A 26,745-nucleotide genomic window follows, 5' to 3' on the forward strand; every position below is an offset into this window, starting at 1 on the left:
TTGGCCATGTGCAAGGCAAACGCCCTACCGCTATGCTATGGCTCCAGCCGGAGAGAGTAGGGCATTTGTTTGAATTCAGCTGACCCAGGGTTCAATTCTTGGTACCCTATGCGATTCCCTGAGCACTGTCAGGAATAATTTCTGAGAGCTGAGCCAGGAGTAAGCATTGAGCATAGCCACCACCAAGAGAAAAAAAAAAACTGAAATAAAAATATTTTCTCTGGGTTATCTGACACTATGACATCACAGGCCCTGAAGGCAGGTGAGGGTTTCTGTAGAGGGTGCTGGGCACAGGAAGACGTGAAGATGGGCACAGAGACGATGTAACCACAGAGCAAGGCACCCAGGAATACCACCAAGGTCCCAAATCTACTTATCGGACTAGACCGATAGCATAGCATGTAGGGCATTTGCCTTGCACGCAGCGGACCCAGGTTCAGTTCCCAGCATCCCATATGGTCCCCCAAGCACCGCCAGGAGTAATTCCTGAGTGCAGGGCCAGAAGTAGCCCCTGAGCATCGCTGGTGTGACCCAAAACAGCAAAACCAAATCTTCTCAGAGTCAAAGAGCAGATTTCCCCCTGGAGCCTCCAGAGGGAGCACAGAGTTTTGTTTGTTTTTTTTTTTTTTTTTTTTTTTGCTTTTTGGGTCACACCCGGCTTTGCACAGGGGTTACTCCTGGCTCATGCACTCAGGAATTACTACTGGCGGTACCTGAGGAACCATATGGTATTCTGGGAATCAAACCCGGGTCGGCCGCGTGCAAGACAAACGCCCTTTAGTGAATCATCATGGGGTGCAGTTACAAACTTACAAATTTTCATGCTTGCGGTTCAGTCATACAATGATGGAGTACCCAGCCCTCCACCAGTGCCCATTCTCCACCACCAATGATCCCAATATCCCTCAGTACTTGGATGGGAGCACAGAGTTGGAACTTGTAGCCTGAGAACTGGGAAAGCAGGGCTAGGGACACAGAGAGGGAGTCGGGGCCCTGCCTTGCACAAAGCTGACCTGGGTTCTATTCCCACCCCGTCTGGTCCTCCAAGCACCTCCAAGCACTCAGGAGTTATCCCTGAGCACAGAAGGTAGGAATCAGAAGTGAACACAGCTGGGTGTGACTCAAAACCCCTAAGAAGTTAGAAAATAAATTCCTGTTATTGTAAATTATTGTAAGTATTGGGATAATGAAAAAAAGCAGCTTCAGGAAACAACACAATATATTTTGGGGTTTATGTCCTGTGTGGGCCCCTAACATGTAGGTAGTGGGCAGTGAATGCAAATCAGCAAAGAAGCAAGGCCATTTTGGGTCACACCTGGTGATGCTCAGGGGTTACTCCTGGATCTGCACTCAGGAATTACCCCTGGAGGTGCTCAGGGGACCATATGGGATGCTGGGAATCGAACCTGGATCGCCCCGCGTGCAAGACAAACGCCCTACCCGCTGTGCTATCGCTCCAGCCCCAAGGCAGGGCCATTTTTAAGCACCAAAGAGAATATTCCAGGCTCCTGACCTGAGGGAAAGGCAATAAATACATACTTGGAATGGAAGGAAATATCAGACATAGAAGAATCACTAAATGCACAAGAACCGTAGCCTTTTCAACAGCCTCCATCAATCTGGGACCAGAGCACCTCTTGCAATAGTCTGCTCAGAAGAACCGGGTGTGATGTTTGTCCTTGAGCCCCTGCAGAGGCCAGGCATGTCACCATGATGTAGGCAGGATAGGGAAGCCCCCTCCCAAGGCAATGGCAAAAGCTGACCTTGCAGAAAATAGGAAAAACAGGAAGTAAGGCCTGAAAAGACTCTCACCTATCTACAGCAACAGACCCAGAGAGCTCCTGCAGAAACAAAAGACCAGGAAAGGAATTTCAAAGACCATCAGCACTGCCAACCCCCTGGTAACCTCTAGCAATGGACTTTTAACTAGGAAGAAGTCCCAAATGGGGGCAGGTTGGAGAAACCCTATAAAGGCCATCATGAGCAAAGAAAGTGTGTGCATACGCTGCTTGTGCCCACATGGCCAAGCACATGTGGTGCCTGAACACATGTGTCACCCGAATCTCCCCTCTTGAGATGTGTACTTTCATGCTTTCATGTCTAATTTTGGGGTGTATGCAGGGGCTCTCTCCGCCCTTGGAGAAGCCCGGGTTCTCTCTTGAGCGCGTTACTCTTCACTCTCTCCCACTTTCTCTTCCTCCTTCCTTTCAAAACCTCCAAATAAAATGTTTCATCTCACCACTTGTCTACTCCAGGAATTCTTTTCTGCGAAGCAAGACAAGAACCCAGTAACCCTGGGTGCCAGGTGGCAAAGGTGGATTGGGAGAAAGTGACCGTCTATCTCCTCCCTACTTCACATAAGTCACCCGTGAGGGCCCACCGACATCAACCAGACAGGACTGGGTCCAGTGGGGTGGTGCAAGCAGGACCCCAAATTCCCATCGCTGCTGTTCCCGGAGTGACGAAACTCCTGGCCCCAATGCCAGTTCCTTCCCTGTGAAACTGTGTGTTTTTTAAGTCTTTAGACGTTATGCACAAAACTCCAATACATCCCAGCCTGAATGGATACTACAGTTTAATAAAAGGCTGATGTCATTTTCAGGATTGATCTTCTGTGTACAACCCAGAGAGCAGAAGTAAACAATAAGACCCTAAAAATAAGTTCTCTTACATAGCAAGATTTTTTTTTTTGGTCAATTACTGACAAATCTGTTTACACTTCAATCAGATACACAGACTCCTTCCCATAGCAATTTTCGTCCACTGCTTTTGAAAAAGTTCTTTCATACCAGTTGTTTAGAACTTGGCTCTCAAAATGATGATATGGTCTACTCGAATTGCATCAAGCCTGATGAAAAGAGCAACAGTGTGTGAGCCAGAGTGAAAGAGAGTAAGGGGAATACAGACAGAGAGTAAGGGCACTTGCCTTGCAAGCGACTGACTTGAGTTAAATCCCCATCACCCCTTATAATCCCCCAGGCCAGCCCAGAGTGCTCCCGAGTGCAAAGCCAGGAGTAAGTCCTGAGCACCGCCAGCCATGCCCCCTCTCCCAACCCCCTCGCCACTCACTCGAAATAAAAAGCTACTAATTATGATCTTGTCACAGAGCTGGGCTGGGTGACAGCTCCAAGGCAGCCCTGCCCAGCGCAGAATGTAAGCATGGATCTGTACAAAGCATTCACAGATACTGTACCTTGCCACAACATTTGGCTTTGTCTATTATCTTTAGCGCAAACTCCTTTCCAGTGGACCTAGGAAACAATCAGAGGAAGGCAGTGAGAGGCAGGGGAGAAAGAGGCTGCCCTGAGTCCTGATGGCCCACCCTGGGGGCCCGACTGCGCTGCTGTCAGAGGCGATGCTGAGGGGTATCAGGGAAAAAGGGCCCCAGAGGACCCCAGAGCCATACAGCCTCCTCTCAGACAAACCAATGACTATAGCCCCATCATCACTCACTAACATACCTCTAAATTACTTAACTCTGTTGTACCAGAGTTGAACTATAAATTTTATTTATTTATTTATTTATTTCTGAGCTGGAGAAACAGTACGGAGACATTTACACCCTAGTTTTATCCCTGGCACCGCATATGGTCCTCCGAATTGAATCAAATCAACCAGTATTGATTCCTGAGCACAGAGTCAGGAGTAAGCTCAGAGAACCACCAGATATGGCTCAAATCCAACTTCTCCCCCCCCCCATAAATAAATAATTTTTCCATGTTTCAGCATGTTTCTCCTTAAGGATCAGAATAGAATGAAGAAAAATGAATCAAACTAAAACTATAAATTGTTCATATTTGGTAATACCTTTACATTAATTTCTTAGTCACTTAATTAACCTACAATTGAAAACTAAAACGACCCCAAATTTTGAATATCCATTCCTCAATCAAAATCCCAGTTAGGATTGGTGCTATCTTATGAGCCACACCTTTAAGAGACCGTCTCTGGTGCTAAAAAAATAATTTACTTGCATGCAAGAATCTAGATGATATTATTTGGTATTTTATTATCATCTTCTGTCACTGTCACTGTCACTGTCCTTCCGTTGTTCATCAATTTTCTCGAGTGGGCCCAGTAATGTCTCCAGTGTGAGACTTTGTTGTTACTGTGTTTGGCATATCAAATACGACACGGGTAGCTTGCCAGGCTTTGCCGTGCGGGCGAGATATTCTTGGTAGCTTGCTCTCTGAGCTCTCTAAGAGGGGCGGAGGAATCGAACTTGGGTTGGCCATGCTGGCCCCGTACAAGGCAAACGCCCTACCCATTGTGCTATCACGCCAGCCCATTATCACCTTCTACATAATTTAATCTGGACATATCCGTAAAGTCTCTTGGTGAGGGAAAAAATGTTTGACAGCGAACACTGCAGCCTGGCTGGGGCAAGTGAGTTCTCTGGATTGAGCCTGCTCTGCCATGGGGACACAAGACACACAGATGAGCCTTCCTAGAAGAAGAATCTTATGTTTTTTTCTCTGTTTGATTTTGGGTCATACCCAGTGATGCTTAGGGCTTATTCCTAGATTGTGATCAGGAATCACTCCTGGTGGGGCTCAGGAGATCATGTGAGGTGCCGGGGATTACTGTGTACAAGGCCAGCACCCAGCCCGCTGTGCTATTGCTCCAGTCCAGGAAGAATAACTTTCTTTCTTTCTTTCTTTCTTTCTAATTTTCATTTATTTATTTTTTAAATTTTTATTAGTGAAACACCATGAGGTACAGTTGTAGACTTACAAACTTTTGTGCTTGGGTTTCAATTATACAATGATCAAATACCCATCCCTCCACCAGTGCCCATTCTCTACCACCACTGATCCCAGTATCCCTCCCACCCCCCATCTCCCCCATCTCACCCTGCCTCTGTGGCAGGGCATTCCCTTTTGTTCTCTCTCTCCTTTTAGGTGCTGAAGAATAACTTTCATCTAAATTCCTTCCTCACAACATGAACCAAATCCTGCCGTGGCTCTCTAAGATGCTTCCAGAAATCAGACTATGTCACTGGAGTGACAATTTGTGTAGCAGACCTAGACAGAACTGCTTAAAAGACAGGCGCAAATTAAATTACTTCATTTTCTCCTTCTAGCGCAGTGATATTCCTTTATCATAGATGCCACTGTTTTATTTTTTTACCTGCTCTTAGAACAGAATAACCAAATGTCAAAGGCAAAAGGACCCTTGAACCAAGCCTGCCAAAGCACTGTGTTGGGGAGGAACCCTCAGACACCAGGAGAGAACGTGGGTGCAGGGCCTGGAGTCTGACATTCACAATTCTGTAAGGCACAGTGATCCAAAGGAAACTATAAATAATTTTGTTATACTTTACAAACCAAAAATATACAGTCAGAGGCTCCTTAAACGACGCTGGCATTTCTTTGTGCACCAATATAATAACCTCCCTAACGATGAAGCCAAAACGAGAAAACCAGTTATCACAAATTTCTGAAAAAGTCCCCACAAATAATACGAATCCCCACTTAGAATAAGTGCAATAGTGACCTCACACAAACTCTAGCTGGAGTCTTCCCAGCTTTAATCTTGTTTATAAGAGGCCTGGATTTGAAAAGAATACATTGAAGTTGGCCAAGCCACACAGTGACTTTAATGCAGAAGCTCAGTATACATAGAAAGTTGGTCGATACCGTGGGGACTGAATGACCTGAAACAAGACCTGGTACCAGTGTCATGGTTAAGTCTTTCTCCTTCTTCTGGATGAAGTTTACTCTTTCCCCTCGAGCTCCATGCAAAGTGGGGCTCCACCTTGGAGCATACTGTATTTTCCCTTTTCAAATTGCTGGTGGAAATGAAAAACAGCTGATACCAAGGACAGAGACTCTTTGGGAAGAGGGAGAGACTAGTGAATTCGGTTCGTTACGGTGAGAATAAACTGCAAGGGAGAAGAGTCTGAGGAGGTAACACATGGTGTCGTACCAAACCACTCACCGGTCCATGCACTCCTTGACCACGGCAAAATTGCCATCGCCGATAACCTTCCCAATCTTGTATTTCTCAAGGAGAGTTGATGAGTCAGAGCACCTGTTTCCATTCACGCCTGCAAATGTGGACAAAGGCAGTCTAATAAATGCATCAGCATCTCACCCTGACCCCCATGTCTGTGAAATAAATTGCAATGAATTATTTCAAACTGTGGTGAAACTAAAGCATATCTGAATTTGTCTTCTGAGCAGAACACCTGACTCACCAATTTCCTTCTGACCTTATTAGCTGGAGTCAGAAACCAGTATAATCCAGAAACCTAAACAATTCCTGATCTATTGATTGAAATAAATGACACGTTTGGGGGTAAAAGAAAAATCCAACAAAATCTCTTTATACTTATTTTGTCAACTCTTGAGAAAGGGGAAGGGAATAATTGTGGGGATTTAATCTTAGAGAAATTCTCAAGGTTTTCCAGACAGCAAAATTCAACACAGAGAGGAGACTATGTGAAGACAAATTTTGGTTCAAAATCTTCCCCCCTCCCCCCAAAAAAAAACAGGGCAGGAAGAAGAAATAGCTGAAGACAGACAATGTTTCACAGGTACCCTCATGCCCAGCACATGGCTGATAGAAAAAAAGAAAAGACATTTTTGGGGACCAGAGAGATAGAACAGGGGTTAAGGTGCTTGCTTTGCATCCCACCAATCCCATTTCAAATCCCACCACCACATACGGTCCCCCAAGCACTGTCATATATGTCACACCTAGAGCAAATGTTGAACTCGAATAGACTCATTAGGCTCAAGAGGACAAGATAACAGATCTTGTCCTCTAGACCCTAAATAGCCTACTCACGCACATGCCCTGCCCTGTGTAGGAAGACAAGCGTTAGCACAGGTGTATTTGGGATGGCCACCATGTTGGCATAGAAGCCAAAATCACCAGTCTGAAAATTACCTTCAGGACTCATGCAGCGTTCAAGTTCAGGTCCCCCATTTACAGTGGAAGATGACCTGCCGTGTGCAGAAATCTGCTGGAAGAAGGAAGTGGTGGTTACTTAAGAGGATAAACACACGGTTTTGTAGGCTGGTGGTACATAGATCATAGAAAAATGCTTATCTACTGGAAGTGTATGACTATACAGAGGAAGTATGTCTTTTTATTGCGTATTTCTCCCCATTTCTATCACACTGAACTCAGCTTCTTTAGCTGGATTGAGACCGTTAGATTTGGTCTTGATATAAGGCATGTTACATTGGAGGGCTCACAGCTGAACAAATTATTTAATGGTGACAAAATAACACAGGTAAGTCTAAGAATCTGGTGCAGATTTCCGTCACAGGGCCATGCCACCGGCCCTGCAAAGGGCAGAGTGGCAGCTCCACTCCCAGGTTACAGATCCTCCCACCCGCTCCAGGATCCCGGAACCCAGAGTACAGCCTCCTCCTGTCTCCTTCTCCAGTGCTGAGAGCAGAATTTGCTCTTGAGCACTATAAGGATCTACTACCAGGAACCCAGGAAACATAAAAGATAAAGCTGGCCAGAAAGGTAGCTCAAGGCTTGGCATTCTATCCCCAGCACCACACGGTACTGAGCACTGCCAGGGGTGATACCTGAGCACTAAGCTAGGAGCAGTCCCTGAGCACCGCCAGGTGAGGCCCAATGAGAAACAGAACCCAGCATGGCTCTGGTGACCTCTGTCTCTTAACGACTGCACTGGCTGGTTCATTTCAGGAGTTGGCGAGCAGAGAGCACTGGACGTGCAGGGCTTCCCGTGTTCTTGATGAGCGAGAGCACCAACCGACAGTGCCTAGGCATGTGCGAATTGCACCCCTCGAGGTGACCTGATGGATGGCAACGCCCGGGTTCCTTCTCAACACCAGACACTGGTTCTGAAAGATGTGTCTACACTAGGGGACCTGGAGAGAAAACGGGGCTCACCCTCAGGGGGTCCTGTTAGGGGAGGAGGAAGGGTGAAGGGGACAGCTACTGCGGCTCATGGCTGGCGGCCGACCCACCTGCCTACACACCTGCCTGACTTTACAAAAGGGAAATGCAGAGGCCTCTGCTACCCCGCTGCCTCCAGTCCCCACAAAGGAAAGGGAGGCCCAGTCCCGGGGAGCCATTTATGCACCAAACACCAGCCATAAGAGGTGACCCCCCCAGCAGAGAATGAGACTGAGTCCCCAAGACAACACTGTCCCTCTTTGGCTTTTGTTTCTGTCCCCCTTCTCAACTCCATCCAGAGGTGAACTAGCCATCCAATATTTCCGGGGTCACTGGGGGGGGGGAGGGAGGGAGGGAGAGAGTGAGAGAGAGAGAGAAAGGGAAAAATGGGGGACTGAGGGGGAGATAGGGAGAGAGAGAGAGGAAGGGAGGGAGGGGGAGAGAGATGGAGGGATTGAGGGAGGGAGTGAAGGAGGGATGGAGGGAGGGAGAGGAAGAAAACGGGAAAAGAGAGGGAGAAAGAGGGAGAGGGAGAGAGAGGGGGAGAGGGAAAGAGTGAAAGAGTGAGAGGAGAGAGAGGGAGAGGGGAGAGAGGGAGAGAGAGGAAGAGAGAAAGAGAGAGGGAGAGGGAGAGAGAGGGAGAGAGAAGGAGAAAGAAGAATAAAACAAGGCAAGCCTTTCAGCAAAGAAGATTATGAACTAGTTTAAATACCAAAGAAAAGTCAAACCTCCAGGGGAAAGTGAAAACGTCCAAGGTCAGAGCTACCGGGGATTTACATTTCACAGCTTAGAAAAGAAGTTTGGAAGTTCAGAAGGTCAGAGCGCCCCACTTGAGCGCTGCCAATCAGCATGAGATACTACCAGCCCTTTCATCACACTCCACAAATCTGGGAAATCTTTCACCACCGGCAGACCCAGGAGACACCCTCCGATAAAACATCAGCACATCAGACAGTTTATAATCTCAAGATGTTGGAGAATGTTCCAAACGTCCCTCTTTCCCCATCTCCCCACCCACTTCTTTCTTCCTTCCTTTCTTCTTTCAAGCAGCAAGAACCCTCACAGCAGACAGCCTCGGGCACACGTCTCGGCCTGGAAACATCTGACTCCTCGCGGTCACAGCTGTGCCCTGACTCCCAAGCCTAAGTCACCACAGCCTTGAAAGTCTTCAGTCGGGACATGGATGATGAATTAAATTTCAGGGAAATGCTCTGTTCATCCATCTGGCAGCTGATGACACATTTAGTACTCTTTATTGCTTATCTGTCCCAAAGAAAATGCTGTGATTTAAGCCGAGTAAATATTCCCACCAGGATCTTTATCAGCCGGATCGAAGCGATTGTGAGGCGCTGGGCAGAGGACACAGAAGATCATGGGCCGAGGTCAAGGGGGCCAACTGGGAATCAGGAAGAGGTGAGTTAAGAGAAGCCAATGTCGGTGGTGACCTCGCAGACTGGGAAAAAATATTTACCCAGCACTCATCTGACAAAGGCTTAATATTCAAGATATATACAGCACTTATAACAACAACAAAAACAATCCCATCGAAAAACAAGAGATGAGAGGGACAGAAATTCCCTCAAAGACATGCAGATGACGGAAAGGTACATAAAAAAAGTTCTCTGTGTTCCTTATCAACAGGGAAATGCAAATCAAAACAACAGTAAAACATTTCACACTGGGAGGCTGGCACACATCACAAATAACAAAAACAGCCAGAGTTGGTGGGGGTGTGGGGAAAGGACCCTTATCCACCACGGCTGGTCCAGTCTCGCTGGGAAGCAACATGAACGCTTCTCAAAACACTAAGAATTGAGTCACCACATGATCCAGCCACTCCCTTTCTTGGCACCTATCTCCGGGCCCAGAATCTATATCCCAAAAGGCATTAGTGCTCCTATGTCCAGTGCAGCACTGTCCACGACAGCCAAACTCTGGAAGCAATCCAAGTGTCTAAGAATAGATGACTAGATGAAGAAACGATGGTGTGTACGCAATGGATACGCCTCAGCTCCAAGGAGAGGTGAAATCACGCGAGATGCTGCTGCACCCAGAGTATTATGCCCAGTCAGTCCGAAGGACAGGGGCGGACACAGAATGATCTCTCTCATGTATGGGGTATCACGAAACACAGCGGGGACCCCACAAATGGCCAAAGGCAACAGAGACTGGGAACTGGCCTTCAGAAGAGAGTTTAGGAAGGTTGGGAAGCGGAGGAGGGAATATGTGGAGCTGGGCCTCTGCGGACACAAAACCCTGTCAGTAACAGTATCACAAACAAGGATGGAAAGAAGGGAAGGAGAGGGGGAGGGAAGGACAGAGGGAAGGAGAGAGGGAGGGGGGGAGGAGAGAGGGAGGGAGGAGGGGAGGAGAGAGGGATGGAGGAAAGGAAGAGGGGAGAAGGGAGGGAGGGAGGGAGTAGAGAGGGAAGGAGGGAAGAGATGGAGGCAGGGAAGAGAGCAGAAGGGAGGGAAGAGAGAGAGAGGGAGGGAGGGAAGGAAGGAGGGAGGGAGGGAGGGAGGGAAGGAGGAGTGTTCTAGTACTTACAGGCGAGTGATGGGGTTGCAGTAAAAAGCCCTCCTGGAACCCAATGAGGTGCAACAGCCTGGGAGACACTGCAGCCCCCAAAGGGAGCCGGGACTGAGCTGGTGAGTGAGCAGGAGGCGCCTTGGGAAGCAGCTGAGAGGCGGAGGTGGGCTTCGAGGACCCAGCAGGCCCTGAGGCTCCCAGTAGCACCTCACAGCTGCCTGCCAAGCCCCGCACTCTCCTCCCGGGCTCAGCTGGCTTAGGGACAGCTTCTTGGAAACTTACTTTTTAGGGATTTTTTCGGGGGGGGGGATGGCAAGGGGCCTTCCCCAGTGGTGCTCAGGGCTTACTACTGGCTTTGTGCTCAGGGATCACTCTGGGGTGCTCAGGGGACCCTATGGGGTGCCGGGACTCAAGGCAGGGTCGGTCCCACGAGAAAAAGGGAAGAGCTTTGCCCTTTTCTACTTCCCATCTGGAAACTGACTTTAAGTGAAAATTAACGTATCATGAAACCCACAATAACAGAAACAAGCGCCAAAGGGGGGAGTCAGCTTCCGGGGATGAGCCCCTGGGGGCCTGTGGGCGGTAGGGGCAAGTCCTTGGATGAAACGTGGTGGGACCACAGTGCTCGCAGTCACCTGCCCAGCATACCCAGCCTGGCTGCCCCCTGCATCATCGGAGCCGGCCTCCTCTTCCGACTGTGACGGGCGCCCCCAGATGAATCCCATCCTGGCCAACAACAAACCCCGACACCAACCTCAACCTTCCCACCCCAACCCCCATTCTCAGGGCCTGGGCCGTCATTTCTAATCTATGTCCCTTCAGGTTTGGTGTGTGTGTGTGTGTGTGTGTGTGTGTGTGTGTGTGTGTGTGTGTGTTTGGGGGGGGCACACCCTGCAGTGCTCGGAGGTTACTCCTGATTCTGTGCTCAGGGATCATTCCAGGCAGGCTCGAACAATCAAACTTATTAAACTCACGTTGTGCCAGGGCTCAACCCTGGGGTTGATCCATGTGCAAGGCCAGTGCCCTGCGTGTTGTACTATCACTTCAGCTCCTCTGTGTCTGCTATAATACTCTTCTCCAGTGAAAACCAAAAGGCTTAACTATGAACCTGGGCATTTCTTCTGATCTCCACGGGGTCAGACAAAGTGCCAGATCCAGTGTAGACCACCTCGCCTAGACCGTCTCCTACTGGACACCCACTGGACACCCACCTTGTCTTGATTCCTGAAAACCTATGGCTGAAACTCCTTTGTCACTCACCTTCTTTCATCCACACTCACTCCAGGAATGTTGTTCCCTTACACACACACACACACACACACACACACACACACACACACACCACACATACCCCCACACACACACACTCACATTATTGTTTGATTTCAGAGGATCTGGAAACGTCTTAGCCCAAGTATTCAGAAGAAAGACTCCAGAAGGCCTTACTCAGCAGGGCTTGGCCTCCCGCCCACACAAGTACTGCCCTGGCTGTCTGGGTGGGCAGCGCTGAAAGACTGTGGTGAGAGCTGAGACCCTGAATATTTAGGATCCTGAATGGCCAGCAGGCCCATGAACAAGTTTTTCCTGGGGAGGGAGGGGCTGCACCTGGCTCTGTGCTCAGGAGTGACCCTGGGGTGCTGGGATTTGAACTGGCGTCGGCCGCAACACGCAGGGCCAGCACCTCGCCTCCTGGACTATTCCTCTGACCTGCTCAAGCTCATCTCTAAACCTCAGTTTTCTAAAAGGATGACTTTCAGCTTCCTTCAGCTTCGGCTTTATAGAACCGCAGAGCCGAAACAAAAACCGAAACTCATAATCAAAGGACAACTCTTTCAGTTGTCCTAAGGTCTTTCTTTCCAAAACACACAATGGCTTGGCTGTCACCCTATTCCGTATCCTCCCATCCTGCAAAAAGTGATTCACAATTTGCTAAAGGCTTTGCTTCCTTCCCCTCCTGGCCTTGGTCCAGCCCCTCAAAGAACTGGATCTGTTATGAACTTGAATGGCGGGGAGATGCTCTCTTCCCAGAAGCACGCTCTCTTCTTCTTCTTCTTGGGGGGGGGGGGGCGTGGGGGCACAAGTACTCTGGGTGGGCAGGGGCTGCTTTCGAGTTGCTCCTTTAATTTGGGTGAACAAACCAACCCAGCATGGCTGGTGTGATGAGACTCACCTTTACTACTCTGTTCCTTTTCCATGCCCCCTCCAAAACACCAAAAATGATTTCCAGAGCCTGGCACGAAGGTGGGAAGGGAGGGGGCGAACTCTGACAGAATATCAAATTCTCCTTACTTTAAATTTACTACATTCCCTACTTTGTAAGACTCAGTTAAACACACATACAAACACACACATACACACACACACACACACACACACACTCATAAACACACGTGCAGACACATACACACAAGCATGCACACACAGACTCGCAAACACACACAGACACACAAGCAAACACACACACACACACACACACACACACACACACAGAGCTATGTTCCTGGAGGGGACAGACATGAGTGTGGAGCTGCACACACACCCTGCGGGGTCGCCTTGGTTTCCATTCTCTAAGAAAATAATCTCTTCTGCCAAGTCAGAGAAACAACTCAGCAGGATGAAGACTGGGAAGATTCCTGCCCGTTAAAAGCAGTGCTTCGCTGCCTCTAAGCTGATCTACATCCAGGCTTAGACACGAGGGGGAGCAAAGTGGGGCACCCCACGTGGAAATCGTCCGTGTCTGTGTCACCTGCTCGGAACGCCGTGAGGAGAGAAGGCAGGCGAGCACGCACAGACGCTGAGTGGCGCTTCACAGATGACATCAAAATTAGGGGCTTTGTGCAGCAAGTGATGTGACGAGGTCTCCGTATTTCAAAGGCAGATTGTTCACTCCAAGAAGAATGAAATGTGGCCCAGATGGCGGGAGACCCCAGGGAACAGAAACAAGCTCTGGCTCAAGGGCACAACCAGCCATCAGAGATTTTTCTCTGGCCTGGGGGCTGACAGCTGACCTGGGGGCAGAGCCTTCTTTAGAAACAAATATTTACTGGGGCTGGAGAGATAGTACAGCAGGTAGAGTCTGCCTTGCACATGGCTGACCTGGGTTCGATCCCGGCATCCCCTAGGGTTCCCCCGAGCACCACCAGGAGTATCCCTGAGTGCAAAGCCAGGAGTCACCCCTGAGCATCGCCAGATATGGCCCAAAAACCAAAGGAAGGGAGAACAAAGGGAGGGAAGGAAAAGAAAGGGAAGGAAGGAAGGAAAGAAGGAAAGAAGGAAGGAAGGAAGGAAGGAAGGAAGGAAGGAAGGAAGGGAGGGAGGGAGGGAGGGAAAAAAGGGAGGGAGAGAGGTAAAGAAAGAGAAACTATATTGCAAACTAACTTACAAAATAAAAAAAAATTTAAAAATAAAGAAGCAAATACAGAATTTTTTAAAAATATTTTATAGCTGAGTATATTGACTGAGTTTATAGTATATGACTCTTACTACGTTGAAACACATTTCCTCTATCCTCTTTTTATTGATTTTTATTATTAATGCATGCTGAATCTTGTCTAATGTTGGTATCATATGACTTTTTTGTTTGTTTTGCTTTTCTGGAGTCATACCCAGAGATACTCAGGGGTTACTCCTGGCTCTGCACTCAGGAATCACTCCTGTCGGTGCTGGGGGAACCATATGGGATGCTGGGGATGGAACCCAGGTAGGTCACATGCAAGGCAAATGCCCTACCTGCTGCACTATTGCTCCAGCCCTGGGATCATACGACTTTGTTTCTACTCTTACAGTACATTTATGTGGTATATCACAACGATTGATTTGCATATACTGTACTTTCCTTACATGTGAAATAAATTTCTCTTGATCATGAAAGAAAAAGAGAAACAAAGAGATAAAGAAAGAGAAAGAAAGAAAGAAAGAAAGAAAGAAAGAAAGAAAGATGAGAGGAAGGGAGGGAGGTAAAGAGAAATAGAAAAAGAAAAAAAGAGAGAAAGAGAAAGAAAGAAAAATAAAAAGAGAAAGAAAGAAAGAAAAAGAAAGAAAGAAAGAAAGAAAGAAAGAGAGGAAGGAAGGAGGGAGGGAGGAAGGGAAGGAGGGAAGGAGAAAAAGAATGAATGAATGAATGAATGAATGATTTACTGTAAAGCCCACCTGTTGTCTTGAAGACACTGTCCCTCTGCCTCCCCGTTCTTTGGCACGTGACAGGCAGAGACGGGCACGCCTGCCCCGCCGTGGGCTCCCTGGGCTCCTGCCACACACCTGCCAGCTCCCCAGCGCTCACACCTGAGCTGGCCCAGGGGTTCCGCAGCAGCGCCCCTACAGGGCATACCTATACCTGCAGCTCCATATTCGGGGGCATTCCTGCCCCTCCCTGCGCTCAACCCCCCCAGGCCCATTTGCGGACTCCAAAGTGAGAACAGAAAAAGACCCTCCAGTCTCCCAAACGAGTTTGGAGTTTCTGTTTTCCACAAGGTGAATCCTACTACTTTCTTCATTGGGTTTCGGTCCCCACCTGGCTGTGCTCAGGACTCACTCCTGACTCAGAGATCACTCCTGGCAGAGCTCGGTACAACATACAGGGCACACCTATACCTGCAGCTCCATACTCAGGGCATGAACCCAGGCTGGGTCGGGCACGGTGAGCAGCTGGTATGCTGTACCGCCTCTCTGGTGCCCGATCCTGGCACGTTAGCGGTCATTTAGAATCAAATGCCCTAATGCCAGCCTCACTACACAGACGAGGGAGAGAAAATGCAGAGGCCCTCAGGTGTGGTGGGGGAGAAAACGGCTGTCACGGAGAAACTACTGCTTTGGCTTATTTATAAGATCATAGTCACCTTCTATGTACTTAGTGCTGAGGATCAATCAAAAATCATAAATCATCCTGTTAATTGTCGATTGCCTCGAGCAGGCCTCAGTAACGTCTCCTTCATCCTAGCCCTGAGATTATATTCAAGGCTCTTTAGGAGAATGAGACCCATCATTGTTACTGGTATTTGGCATATTGGGTACGCCACGGGGAGTTTGCCAGACTGCCGTGTGGGCAGGCTACATTCGGTAACCTGCCAGTTTGTCCAAAGTAGGAATGAGATAATAAGATGTCATAATAGGATGTGCTGAGGATACTGTAACAATAACGATACACCAGTTGATGGGTCTAGAGACATAGGCCAGGGATTCGTGATTTTTACAATAAAAGGAACGTGACCATCCATGGCACCTTTCCTATATCCCACTCAACCATAGCCACACCCTCTGTTCCTGTTTAAGGGAAGAGAACGCTTTCAGCTCAGAAGAACTGGGTTGGCCCCACATTACAAAATGAAATAGGACACAGAATTCGAAGTTAGGCCTCCCTGGCTGTGTCCTAAACTTTCTGCGTTTTGATTTGTTACTGCACTCAAGGCCCCAAACAAAGTAAACTAATAAACTACTGACATACCTTGAAATATTGCGGGCCTGGGTCCAGAACACAGCAATAAAGCCAGTATCTAATATGGTGAGCAACACTATTTTTTAGCTTCCCCCAAAATATAATTTGTGCATTATAAAATTTGTTTACACTATACCATAGTCTACCAAGTATGCAAAGCGTGTAACAGGATGATGTCTTAAAATCCATATACATCTATATTAATTTTAGAAATGCTTTGCTGGGTCACAGGTGTGACTCAGCGTAGAAGACATGGTTCATGTGTGAGGACTCAGCTTCACTCCCTTAATACAAAAAAAACAATGCAACACTAGATCACTTAAGAAACTGCTAACCATCTGATCTAAGGGAAAATGGTGCAAGAGACTTGCACACAGCAGAACTGTGAGGAACCTTCCACTTGTAAAAAGCACAATGTATTCAATGTGCACTCAAGTAAGCTACACCCGCCCACGACTCAAAGCAACAGCATTTCAGCTGCAAAGGCCATTTCATACCTTTAATCCTCGGAGACTTCCTGGGCTTGTTGGAGAGGAACTGGAGGACTTTGTAGATTTGGGAGTAGAAAGTTGGCTGCTGGGAGTTCCATTAACTGACCGTGAGACAATAGAGAAAACAAAGATCATGAAAACCTGGAACAGCCAAACTTTGTAAAAGCACGAAGCACATGCAGGCGGTAGCTCCCATGAAGCGCCAAGTCATTTAGGAGGGCTCAAAGCAGATGGGAAACCAGCAAAAATGCAAAATAATACGTCGGACTGTGTTACAAAGCAGTAGACAAAGGAGGTGTAGAACGAGAATTGTTTTGAATAATAGTTTTCCAACAGTGACATCAACAAATAGAGAAAACATTATGGAATTAGATATGTGAACAAGAACCCGTTCATCTACATGTCCTTCCCGCCAATAAGGACAGAGAAATAAAGGGCTGTGACAGCTGACTCACGTAGATTGCTCCAGAACCTTCCATTCTCTACCATCTCATCATACAGCAACCTGAATAAGATCTTCTTATGACCGTCCCAAATCAGTATTTTCATAACCCCAAATATATCTTATGAGTATAATATAGCACCAGGTGGTGGTGCTCAGGGATTGCCCTTGACAGTGCTCAAGGGACAATGTGGTCCTGAGGGTGGCACCTGAGCCTCCGGCATGCCAAGCAGCATTCCAGACACTGAAGTACCTTCCCGACCTGGCCAAGGAGGTTCTTAATGAAAAGGGGGAAATATCAGCCATTTTCATTAGATTTTTACATATGCGTTTGAAGAGCACACCTTAGTTATTTCTAATGCCCCTATTTTTCCTGTTCTTAGACTACACTTGGTTTGGTGCTCAAGGTCACTTCCAGTAGAACCGTGGGACCCCACGTCCCCGGGGATGGGACACAGGCCTCCTGCAGGCAAAGCCAGTGCTCAGCCCACTGAGTTGTCTCTCCAGCCCCAATTCGCTCCATTTTTGTTGTTGTTGTTGTTGTTCATAGATTAACTTCCCTATAGCGTATCCCGGTGGCTTTTCTACAGCCCTGCAACCTTCATACACTATTTGGGTTGAAGCTTAAGTAGAGTGCATGCTAGGAAAAGTGGGGAACACCACCATTGGCAGGAAAAGTCTCCGAGTTTGCCCAAGAACACGGGGCAAACACTTCAACAGGACTCCAGGCTGCTGGAAACTGCTTCACCGGATACCTGGAAAGAGCTGCCCTAATCGCACAAAACTGGCGGTTACAGGGAACATCCGTGCCATTGCTGGCTCTCTTCTAAGGACTGCTGATATTACCTATTATCATTAATCTTAAGGTTCAAAGTAGGTTAAAAAAACTATCTCCAGGCCCGCTGTGTTTGCTGGGTTTGGTTTTGCAGTGAAAGGGAGTGCAGACAGCTATCCTTTTAGGTGTTTTTAGGTTCCTTTTCTTTCTTTCTCTATGCAGAACCAGGGATAGAATCCAGGTCGCGTGCATGCAAGGCATATGCCTTACTGTGCAGCCAGCCCAGCAGAGAGACTCTTTCAAATTACACAATTTTTAAAAGGCAAATGTGAAAACAAGGTCGTGATTAGTTTATCAGCACCAGCCCTTCCCTGAGGCATGTGCTGGGCTGGCAAGGACCTATGATGAGATGTAAATAAGGACTGGGTTTTAAAAGTTCTGTTTGTTTACTGTACTACTCATTTGAAAAATTCAGTAAGGAAAAATTCCCGATTTTAAAAATAATTATTGAACCTCTAATTTTTATCTAATTCAAAGCCAAGGAGAATTCCCAGCTACCCAGATTTTCTTAGGGCCCAACCAGCAGTACTGGGAGAACCATATGGTTCTGGGGATTAAATCCAGGGTTCCCATATGCGAAAACTGTGTCCCAGCCCTTTCAGTCACCTGTCTTAGGACTTAGGTTTCCTTAACTCATGTCTCTGCTATTCAGAGTGTAGAGTACAACTCTGAGTATGAGTCCAACACAAGTAACTAACTGTACAATGAGTTACACACTTTGAACCCAGGGCCTCCACAGAGCACCCCGCCTGGCCCTAATTTAACTTTTAAGTGTTTTCAACAAGTGTTTTGTTTTATTTTTTGAATTTATCTATCCATTGAGCCCTGGAGGATGGACACCTAAACATACAGCAAGGGGCATGTCCCTCATGGGAGGGTGTGCAGGAGGGGTCCCCAGGGAGACCTGAGGGCCAGAGGTGGTAGAGCCTTGCCAGCAGCTGCCAACAGTGACACAGTTTTCAACAGCCCAAAGTATATTTCTCTATTAAGTTAAAATATCCATTGCTGTTTATTTTTCAAAGTCTTTTTCCCCCCAAGTCTGGGGATATAGTCAATGGAAAAACACAGGACTTGCATGTGTGATGCCTGGAGATCAATTTCAAGACAGCAGTCACAGCAAAAGCCTCCTTTTAAGAAGGGTGACAAGGGGGCCTGATCGATAATACAGAGGGTTGGGCATTCGCCTTGCAAGGGCCAACCCGAGTTCAGACCCTTGCATCCCATTTGGTACCCCAGGCCACCAGGAAGATCCCTGAGCTCAGAGCCAGGAGTAAATTGTGAGCACAGCCAAGTGTGGCCCCAAAACAAACCATAAAATAAAATAAAATAAAATAAAATAACAAGGGTGATAGAACTTCCTGTAAAACAGATGCCATCTGAGCAGTGAGCTGGACACCTACTGTGTGCTGGGGCTCATGGAATCACTTTACCCTTGTCCACCAGTAGCACCAGCTCCCACTCAGCCACTCTCACTCCAGCCACTGATACTCATCACCACTCTGACATCAAAAGCCTTCTTGGAACTGGGATAGAAAAGGGATGAGAGGAAAATCGGTTCCTGCAAGTGACAAATTCCTCTGCAGGAGAGCCATCTTCTTAAAAGACCCCCCCCCTCGCGCCCCCACTGCCCACGCATGGTTTCAAAACTCAGGGCAAGGGACTGCACTGGATTTCACACCCCGAATAACTCTCATCTGAGAGAGGAGCGAGGCACATACAGCAGAAGGGCGTTCTCTCGGGGTCACTCCTCAGCATCCTGCCTGCACATTTCCTCACAGTCTTGGGGTGCACATGAACCACACCCTCCTGTCCCCTGTCCCCACAGAAAACTGCGGCCAAGCTGGGAAGGTGTCCGTGAGGCTCTTTGCCAGGCTGCTCTCCTCTGGAGAGAAAGAAGCTTGGTGTTTTGGTTTGCTCTCGTGTGTGAGTGTGAGTGTATGTGTGTGTCTGTGTGTATCTGTGTGTGTCTGTGTGCTGGGAAAGCTCCCGAGCAGTGCCCAGGGCCCAGGCACCCACAGCACTCCGATGTCAGAGGTTGAGAGCTTGGAGTTGCAGACCTGTGGCACCAGGGCCCGCAAGGCTACACCTGGCTGTGCTGGGAGCTGCGGGCCTACACCAGGGGATGCTTACGAGACCCTGGGGTGTCAGAGACGAAACAAGGTCCTGTGCGCCTGACCTCGGAGCTATCTCCCCAGTTTCTTTATCGGTGGGGGGGGGTAGGCACACCTGGCAGTGCTCAGGGGATCACTCTGAGCTTGATGCTTGTTTCATATGAGGTGCCAGGGACAGAGCCCCAGCCAGTCGTGGCAAGGAGAGCCCCTTCACCACTGTACTACCGCTCCAGCACCTCTAAATCTAAAACATTGTCCCTTTTTTTTTTCTTTTTGGGTCACACCCAGCGATGCACAGGCTCACGCACTCAGGAATTACTCCTGGTTGTACTCAGGGGACCATATGGGATGCTGGGAATCGAACCCAGGCCAGCTGCATGCAAGGCAAACGCCCTACCCACTGTGCTATCACTGCAGTCCCCACGTTGTTCCTTTTCGCCTTGGACGACTATGAGGGATTTAATGTTAGGATCCTGCAGCCAGGACTTTCCTTGTCTTCTGTTGACTTTTTCTTTTTTGCAATATCTGGCAGTAAATTCCCGGGCCACACACATGCCAGGCAAATGCTCTGCTGCTGAGCTATTATCCCCAGCCTCACACAAGAAGCTTGAAGATTAGCATAATTCCATTTACATATGTTGTCCAGATCAGCTTCTGTGCCTACTGCACATTACTAAGCTTCTCTGTTCAGCAGCAGGGAGGGGGACGGGGGAGATGTCCTTGCTCGCAGTAGCTCTTAGAGCCACAGAAGGAGACGGTGCGAGATGATGTCTACACAGTTACTGGCTGGGTCTGAGGTGCCACTAGGAGGCAAGGACTTTGGGGGTGCTCACAGGTACCCCACAGCTGCAGCAGTCTGGCAAGTGTGGGTGACCCAGGCTCCCACCCCCGTTTCTTGCCAGTGAGGCATGAACATAACGTGGATTCAAATAAATAAAGCAAATTCTGTCAGGATCTCAAAGAAATCCCAGCAAATGACAAAAGCCTGAGGTTGTTTTTATTTTAGAGGCCACATCATTTGCTCCAGGCTTACTCCTGATTCTGTGCTCCGGACTTACTTCTGGTTCTGTGCTTAGGGATCAAACCCAGGTCAGCTTCATGCAAGACAAATATCTTAATTCTTGTGCTCTCTCTCCAGTCCTCAAGTTGTAAATCTGCAGGAGGTGCTTAATATACATCTGGGTTCAGTTTGCTCCCTGGGAGGTAATTTTTTTAATTATTGCACAATTTTTACTTATGAGTTTGAGGGCTACTTGATTAACCCAAATCCAAATTCAGACTGTTTCAAAATGGAAGTGCAGAAATTCTGAGATTTTCTTGAACCAGTTTCTAAACATTATGAATTCAAGTTAAAGATGTAACACATATAATAGGCTGTACTAAGGAGTAGTTGGATTGCAAGGTCAGCGAGATTAAGAAACATTTTTTAATTTATATCTTTTAAATTTATTTTTATGATAATTTTATTTATTTCCAACAGGTTTCTTTATTTATTTGCAACAGATTCCATGGAACTGGGGGTGGACACGGGCTGGGGTCCCATGACCCATGCTCATTCAGGCTGCAGAGAAAGTTCCTCTGCTTTGAAAGTTAGGGTCCAAGCACCATTTCTTGCTGCCTGGGCTGCCTAGAGGCTGTTTTCCTTACGTTGTGGCTTTCTCACGATGATGGGTCCCCTCTTGTAGGGGCCACCCAGTGACTGTGGGAGTGGGAGAGAGTGGAGCAGAGTAAAGGGCGGGGGGTTGAGGCCGCTCCCACCAACGGTTGGCCTGGCGGGTTGATACAAATGCTCAGTGTTGCTTCTTGGGATGAGTGGGGAGGATTATGTGGTAGTGGGGAACAAACTCAGGGTCGAGCCTAAACTAGGGATAATCTAGCACCTGACCTAATGCCCCCAGCCCACTGCCACCCGAACCACCCATCCACCATGTTTCCTTTCCTCATGTATATATGTATTTATTTCTTTATTAGGCCACGCCTGGTAATGCTCAGGGGCTATTGCTAACTGAGCTCAGTAGTGACCCCTGTGGTGCTCGGGAGATCAGACATGGTGCCAGGGATCAATCCGCAGATGGCAGCACTTAAGGCGAGTGCCTCAAGCCTTGTCCTATCTCTTCTGTCCGAGACTCACTGCTTTAAAGAGGGCACCTACAGTTGGAATACTGAATGTCTGTCACTAAACTGATAAACTTAGTAAAGTTATAAAATAAAAAAAAAAGATAAACGAGAGCTTACCTACTGAGTTCAGACTCTGTTATTGAAGAGGAAAACCTGGTTTAGTTCTCTACTTATTTTGGTTTTTGGTCTGTTTGTTGTTTTGGGGATATACCTGATGATGCTCAGGGGTAACTCCTGGCTCTGCACTCACGAGTCATTCCTGGTGGTGCTCAGGGGACCCTAGGGGATGCTGGGGAATGAACATGAGTCAGCCATGTGCAAAGCAAGACTATCCTATCCAAACCCTCTGCTCATTTTTATTTTATTGACACGATAAGCATCTGCAGACTGATCATAATGGAAGTTAAGAACCATACATGTGATAATTCTTCAAGTCTACCATGTGGGAAAATACAGTTTGGTATATTGATTGCGAATTTCACACAAAGTGAGCTTTCCCAGCGTGTCGGACACTTGCCAAAGCAGCATGCTCTGATCTGAAGTTAGCTGAACAGCAGAGATGCGCTCTGTTGCAACTCCCCACATTGCCTGAATGCTGAGACGGCGCCAGGCCTATCCCCCGCGTGGGGCAGGAAGTGAGAACGGACGTGCCCACCATTGCTTCTTTGGCAGTTTTCACTTTAACCACCACCTTTGTCCAGAAGAGAACGCTTTTCCAAAATAAAACTTCTGAAATTCACCCGGAGGGGACAGATGTGTCTCCTGGGTCATTGGAGGACCCGTTTTCAATGCCAGCACCCCACGCACCCAGAAGCAGCAACTCACACCGCACAGATGTACACGGGTACGAGTCAGATACGGTTATGGAGATGGAGCTAAAGGAAACAGAAACGTGGCGAGAGACAGAAACGAAAACCCAGCGGGGCGACACAGCCAAAGGGATCAGGGCTCACCTGGGGATCTGGTGGCCGAGTAGATACTGGAGCAGTGGCCGCCCCGCTTTACTGTACCGTTCAGAGCACACGGAGGAGGGAGACAGAGAGAGGGTTATTCAGCAGGTCTACAGGGGACAGCAAAAGGAGGGGGGACGCCACCCCGCAGGGGGAGGCAGGCCAGGTGCCAGGGTTCACAGGGACAGGACAAGGTCCCCCCAACTCCAATCTTTTACAAAAAGTTTCCTATTTCAGAGGGAGAGGACAGACACTGAATGATGTCACTCAGATGTGGGATAGAAAAACACACGGGAAGGGAATAACTAACGCCAAGGCGCAGGAGAACTGGCCCTTACGAGGAAGTTAAGGGCGGGGGACCGTCAGGGGAGCATCATCACGACAATGACAGGGGGAACAGAGCAAGTGGTCACTCTGGACCAGGAGCAGGTGCTAAAGGGAGGGAGAGTGCCAGGCGCGATCCTGTCAGGAATAGTATGGGACACCACAGTCCCTACCTCAGGGAAGGGAGGAAAAAGAAACAGAGAAAAAGTGCCTGTGAGAAAGAGGCAGGGACACTGGTGGAGGGACGAGAACTGAGACATTGGATGCCTGAAACTCAATCGTAAAGAACTCTGTAACTTTGTCATTCACCAAGTGAATTCAGTTAAAATAAACTTTTTTTTAAATTTTTGTTTTTAAAGTTTGACTCTCAGACTATTTTCACCGATACTCCCATCACATGTTCTAGATTTCCCATCAGTGACTTCGTGGCTTTCCATAATTGGGTCCTCAATGGGAAGTCACAGCCACAGGGTATTTGGGCTCACTCCGAGCAAACCTTGTAATCAGCAGTACGTCAAGATAGTTACGACGTGCAGAGTCCTGGCATGATTTCCCCACTCTGCTCCTTCTGATTTGCTGTTTTCTGTCTCATTAGGCCTGATAACCACACCAGGCCTTGGCAAGCTACAAGTACTCAACACATGTTTGTTGAGCTAAAAATCAAATAAAATTCTAAGCATTAAAAATAGATTTTATGGGGCTGGAGCGATAGCACAGCAGGTAGGGCATTTGCCTTGCACATGGCCAACCCAGGTTTGATCTCCAGCATCCCATATGGTCCCCCAGCACCTCCAGGAGTAATTCCTGAGTGAAGAGCCAGGAGTAACCCCTGAGCATCGCTGGGTAGAACCCAAAAAAGCAGAAAAAAAAAAGATTTTATGAGCATTTTAAATTTTTGAATGCCCAAAATGATAAATATTATGAAAAATCTATAGACTTATTAAAATCCCTCCCCTTACCCCCTCCTAAAAAAAACCCTGAACATGAGTAAGGCTGACTCTTAAATTTAAGTACTACTTTCCAACTACTATTAAATTGTTGAATGAAGGAAAAGCTCGATACATTATTAAATGTATCAAATCTACTGCTTTCAGGTGTCTGTGTATGTCATATACACTAAGAAGGAAATGTCCTATAACAGAAATGTCAGATAGCACATAATTCAAACTGTGAAATGAGCCTATATGAACACCAGGAAATAAATCTAGAACAGAAAGACAGCGCTGGAGAAAATGTGTCCAAACAGGACAAAGGTGATTCTTCGGGAGGAGACTCAATGCAACGTTGAGAAACCCGCTTAACATGTTGGCTTCCAAAGTCAGGCCACCCACGTGTCGTTCTGGAATAAGCACGGGAAAGGTTCCTCCATCATCACCTGAGGGAGCCTCAGCTGCTCGGGGACAATTACCTGAAGCAGGTGATTTGCTGCGGCGGGAGGCGCCCGGGCTTTTGGATCCAGAGTACCTCACGGCTGAGGAGCGAGAGTAAGATGACTTCAAGACACGGCACTCTGCAGAGAAAGAAAAGGGCATTAAACAGGGCAGCAGGGTCAACGGTGGAACATCACGCAAAGACACAGCCTTCCACGCTCTCTTCTGCCTCCTGACTCAGGTAAGCTCCATGGTTCAGTCTGCTGCCCGCTGTCACTCCTTACAGAAGCCCTTCCTCATCACCGCACAGGCAAGAGAAATGCTCTTGTTAGGACCCACTTAGCCAGAGAACTGCTATGACAGGTTTTGTAGCCTTCTGAGTGACTTAGTTCTTCCAGGAACAAGAAAAGCAGAAAAAAACAGATGCTTTTGTCATGGATTACATCCCCGGAATGTCTCCGAAATGTAGCTGTTAGGGAGTGGGCTGGATGTCAGGGGCCAAAAAAGAGTATTAGAACTCGCTGAATTTAATGCTCGAGGTCCTTGTTGAAACCCTCTGCATCAGGCTGATACTTGGACCCCAGTGAGCTGAAACAATAAACTTCGCTGTGTGATTTGCATTATCAGCTCTGTTCTCTGTCCTTGACTCCACTGCCAGCCCACCTGACAGCTTGCAGCCCTTTCTCGCCCCAACCCCCACCTCCCTCACACTGGTTTGGCATCAAATGCAGTGCCACGGAACCATTCCTAGTTCTGGGCAATAGGGAGACAGCTAACCTACGAACCCTTCATCTCCCCAAGCTCCAGGGCATCAGACTAGGAATCTAGCCTTAAGCGGAAACTTGAGTCTTTCCAACTATCTCCAAATAAGATAGTGTGGAGGGTACCAGAGCTCATTACTGCTAAAATAATCACTTCTAATTGGAAGAATTAAAAACATGGGTTTGAGAATCAAGCGACTTTCGAATGAATCATGGATGGGACTCTGCCAACGGGGAGCTCCTGCTTAGGTGTTAAGTCTCATCCACTGCCCCCAACGCCCCTTCCATGAAATTGGGTTACGAATAAAATCTGCTTCCGAGGCTTTTTATAAGGATTAAATTGGGCAACATATTGCCTCTCATTTACATTAAAATACTTCAATTTATGCAGAAAGATTAAAACATGGGTAGGTTTTAATCTATACTCCAGGGGCAATAAATTAACATGTGAAGAGCACTAATCAGGGAAATTCGCACCAGGGGGAGTCTGATTTGAAAGCCTCTGATGGAAACCCTGCTCAGAGGGGACACCGGCAGCTTTGGCTTAGCTCATAGTACCACGGGGGTTGGGAAGGATTTGAGATGCTTCTCCCAGCCGCTGCTGCTCTTTCCCAAGCTGGCTGTGTTGACCCAGAGAAGTGGTAACTAGAATTACATGCCTACACCTTGACTTTAAGAATTTGAGCCAGACCTGAGACAGCTTCAAACGGAGGATTTCAGTGGTTGGGGAGGTAGGTTAGCTGAAATGAATGCATCTTTTTTGGTCAAATTTTTAATGTACTTTAGGTAACATGGTTATAATACCTCTAACATTTATGGGTTGGGGAGGGTCACGCCCAGCAGGTGCTCAGGGGACCATATGGGATGCTGAAGATCAAACCGGGGTCAGCCACATGCAAGGCAAGCAGAAACCTACTAAGATAATTCCCTGTGCTAAGGACTTTGACATACAAGGTCACTTCACCACCACCAAAGAGCGCATGGTCTTTGTCTGTGGATTCTAGACTGCCTCTTCCTGAACCGATAGTGCAGGATACTGTCAGACGCCAGAAGAAAACAGACCTGAGGCTTCACCCAGATATCAATACTGAGTAAATGACTTTTTAGAAATTCATCACTTTTGAGGCCATAAAGATAATTAAGGAGGCAGAGCACTTGCCTGGCATGCAGCCGACCGGGTTTGATCCTGGGTACCCACCCAGAGGAGGACCTCTAAGAGCAAGCACAGAGCCAGGAGTAAGCCCTGAGCACTGCTGAGTGTGGTCCAAAAACCGAAAGAAAAACAAAACAAAAATTTTGCCTTCTAATAGGACACCAAGACAATATTTCATGTTCTCTGATTAGCATTATCATGGTCAAAATGCATCAAACAGATTCAGTTTCAGTTCAACCCTATCAAAATGCTGATGAACATTCTTCAAGTACTTTAGAACATACGCTATTAAAAGTGTATAAACTCCTCAAAGAGTCAAAGCTATATTGAGAATAAAAGTGGGATG

At 47.7% G+C, this 26,745-nt stretch overlaps 1 protein-coding gene across 4 annotated transcripts in view; it reads right to left on the minus strand.

Moving 5' to 3' along the window:
* DCLK2 (doublecortin like kinase 2) overlaps positions 1-26,745 on the minus strand; it is a 142,077-nt gene that overhangs the window by 22,571 nt on the left and 92,761 nt on the right. The window contains exons 4-9 of one of the 4 annotated variants that reach the window (XM_056119143.1): positions 24,524-24,625; positions 22,795-22,845; positions 16,342-16,436; positions 6,895-6,967; positions 5,941-6,049; positions 3,194-3,251 (exon numbers count right to left, since the gene is read on the minus strand). In XM_056119143.1, the coding sequence (XP_055975118.1) occupies positions 3,194-3,251; positions 5,941-6,049; positions 6,895-6,967; positions 16,342-16,436; positions 22,795-22,845; positions 24,524-24,625 (488 nt within the window). Of the gene's footprint in view, positions 1-3,193; positions 3,252-5,940; positions 6,050-6,894; positions 6,971-16,341; positions 16,437-22,794; positions 22,846-24,523; positions 24,626-26,745 lie in introns of all 4 variants that reach the window. The other 3 variants (XM_056119142.1, XM_056119145.1, XM_056119144.1) reach the window with 3 other exon arrangements.

This window comes from Sorex fumeus, unplaced genomic scaffold (assembly GCF_029834395.1).
Source record: "Sorex fumeus unplaced genomic scaffold, SorFum_2.1 ptg000039l, whole genome shotgun sequence".
Lineage (NCBI taxonomy): Eukaryota > Metazoa > Chordata > Mammalia > Eulipotyphla > Soricidae > Sorex > Sorex fumeus.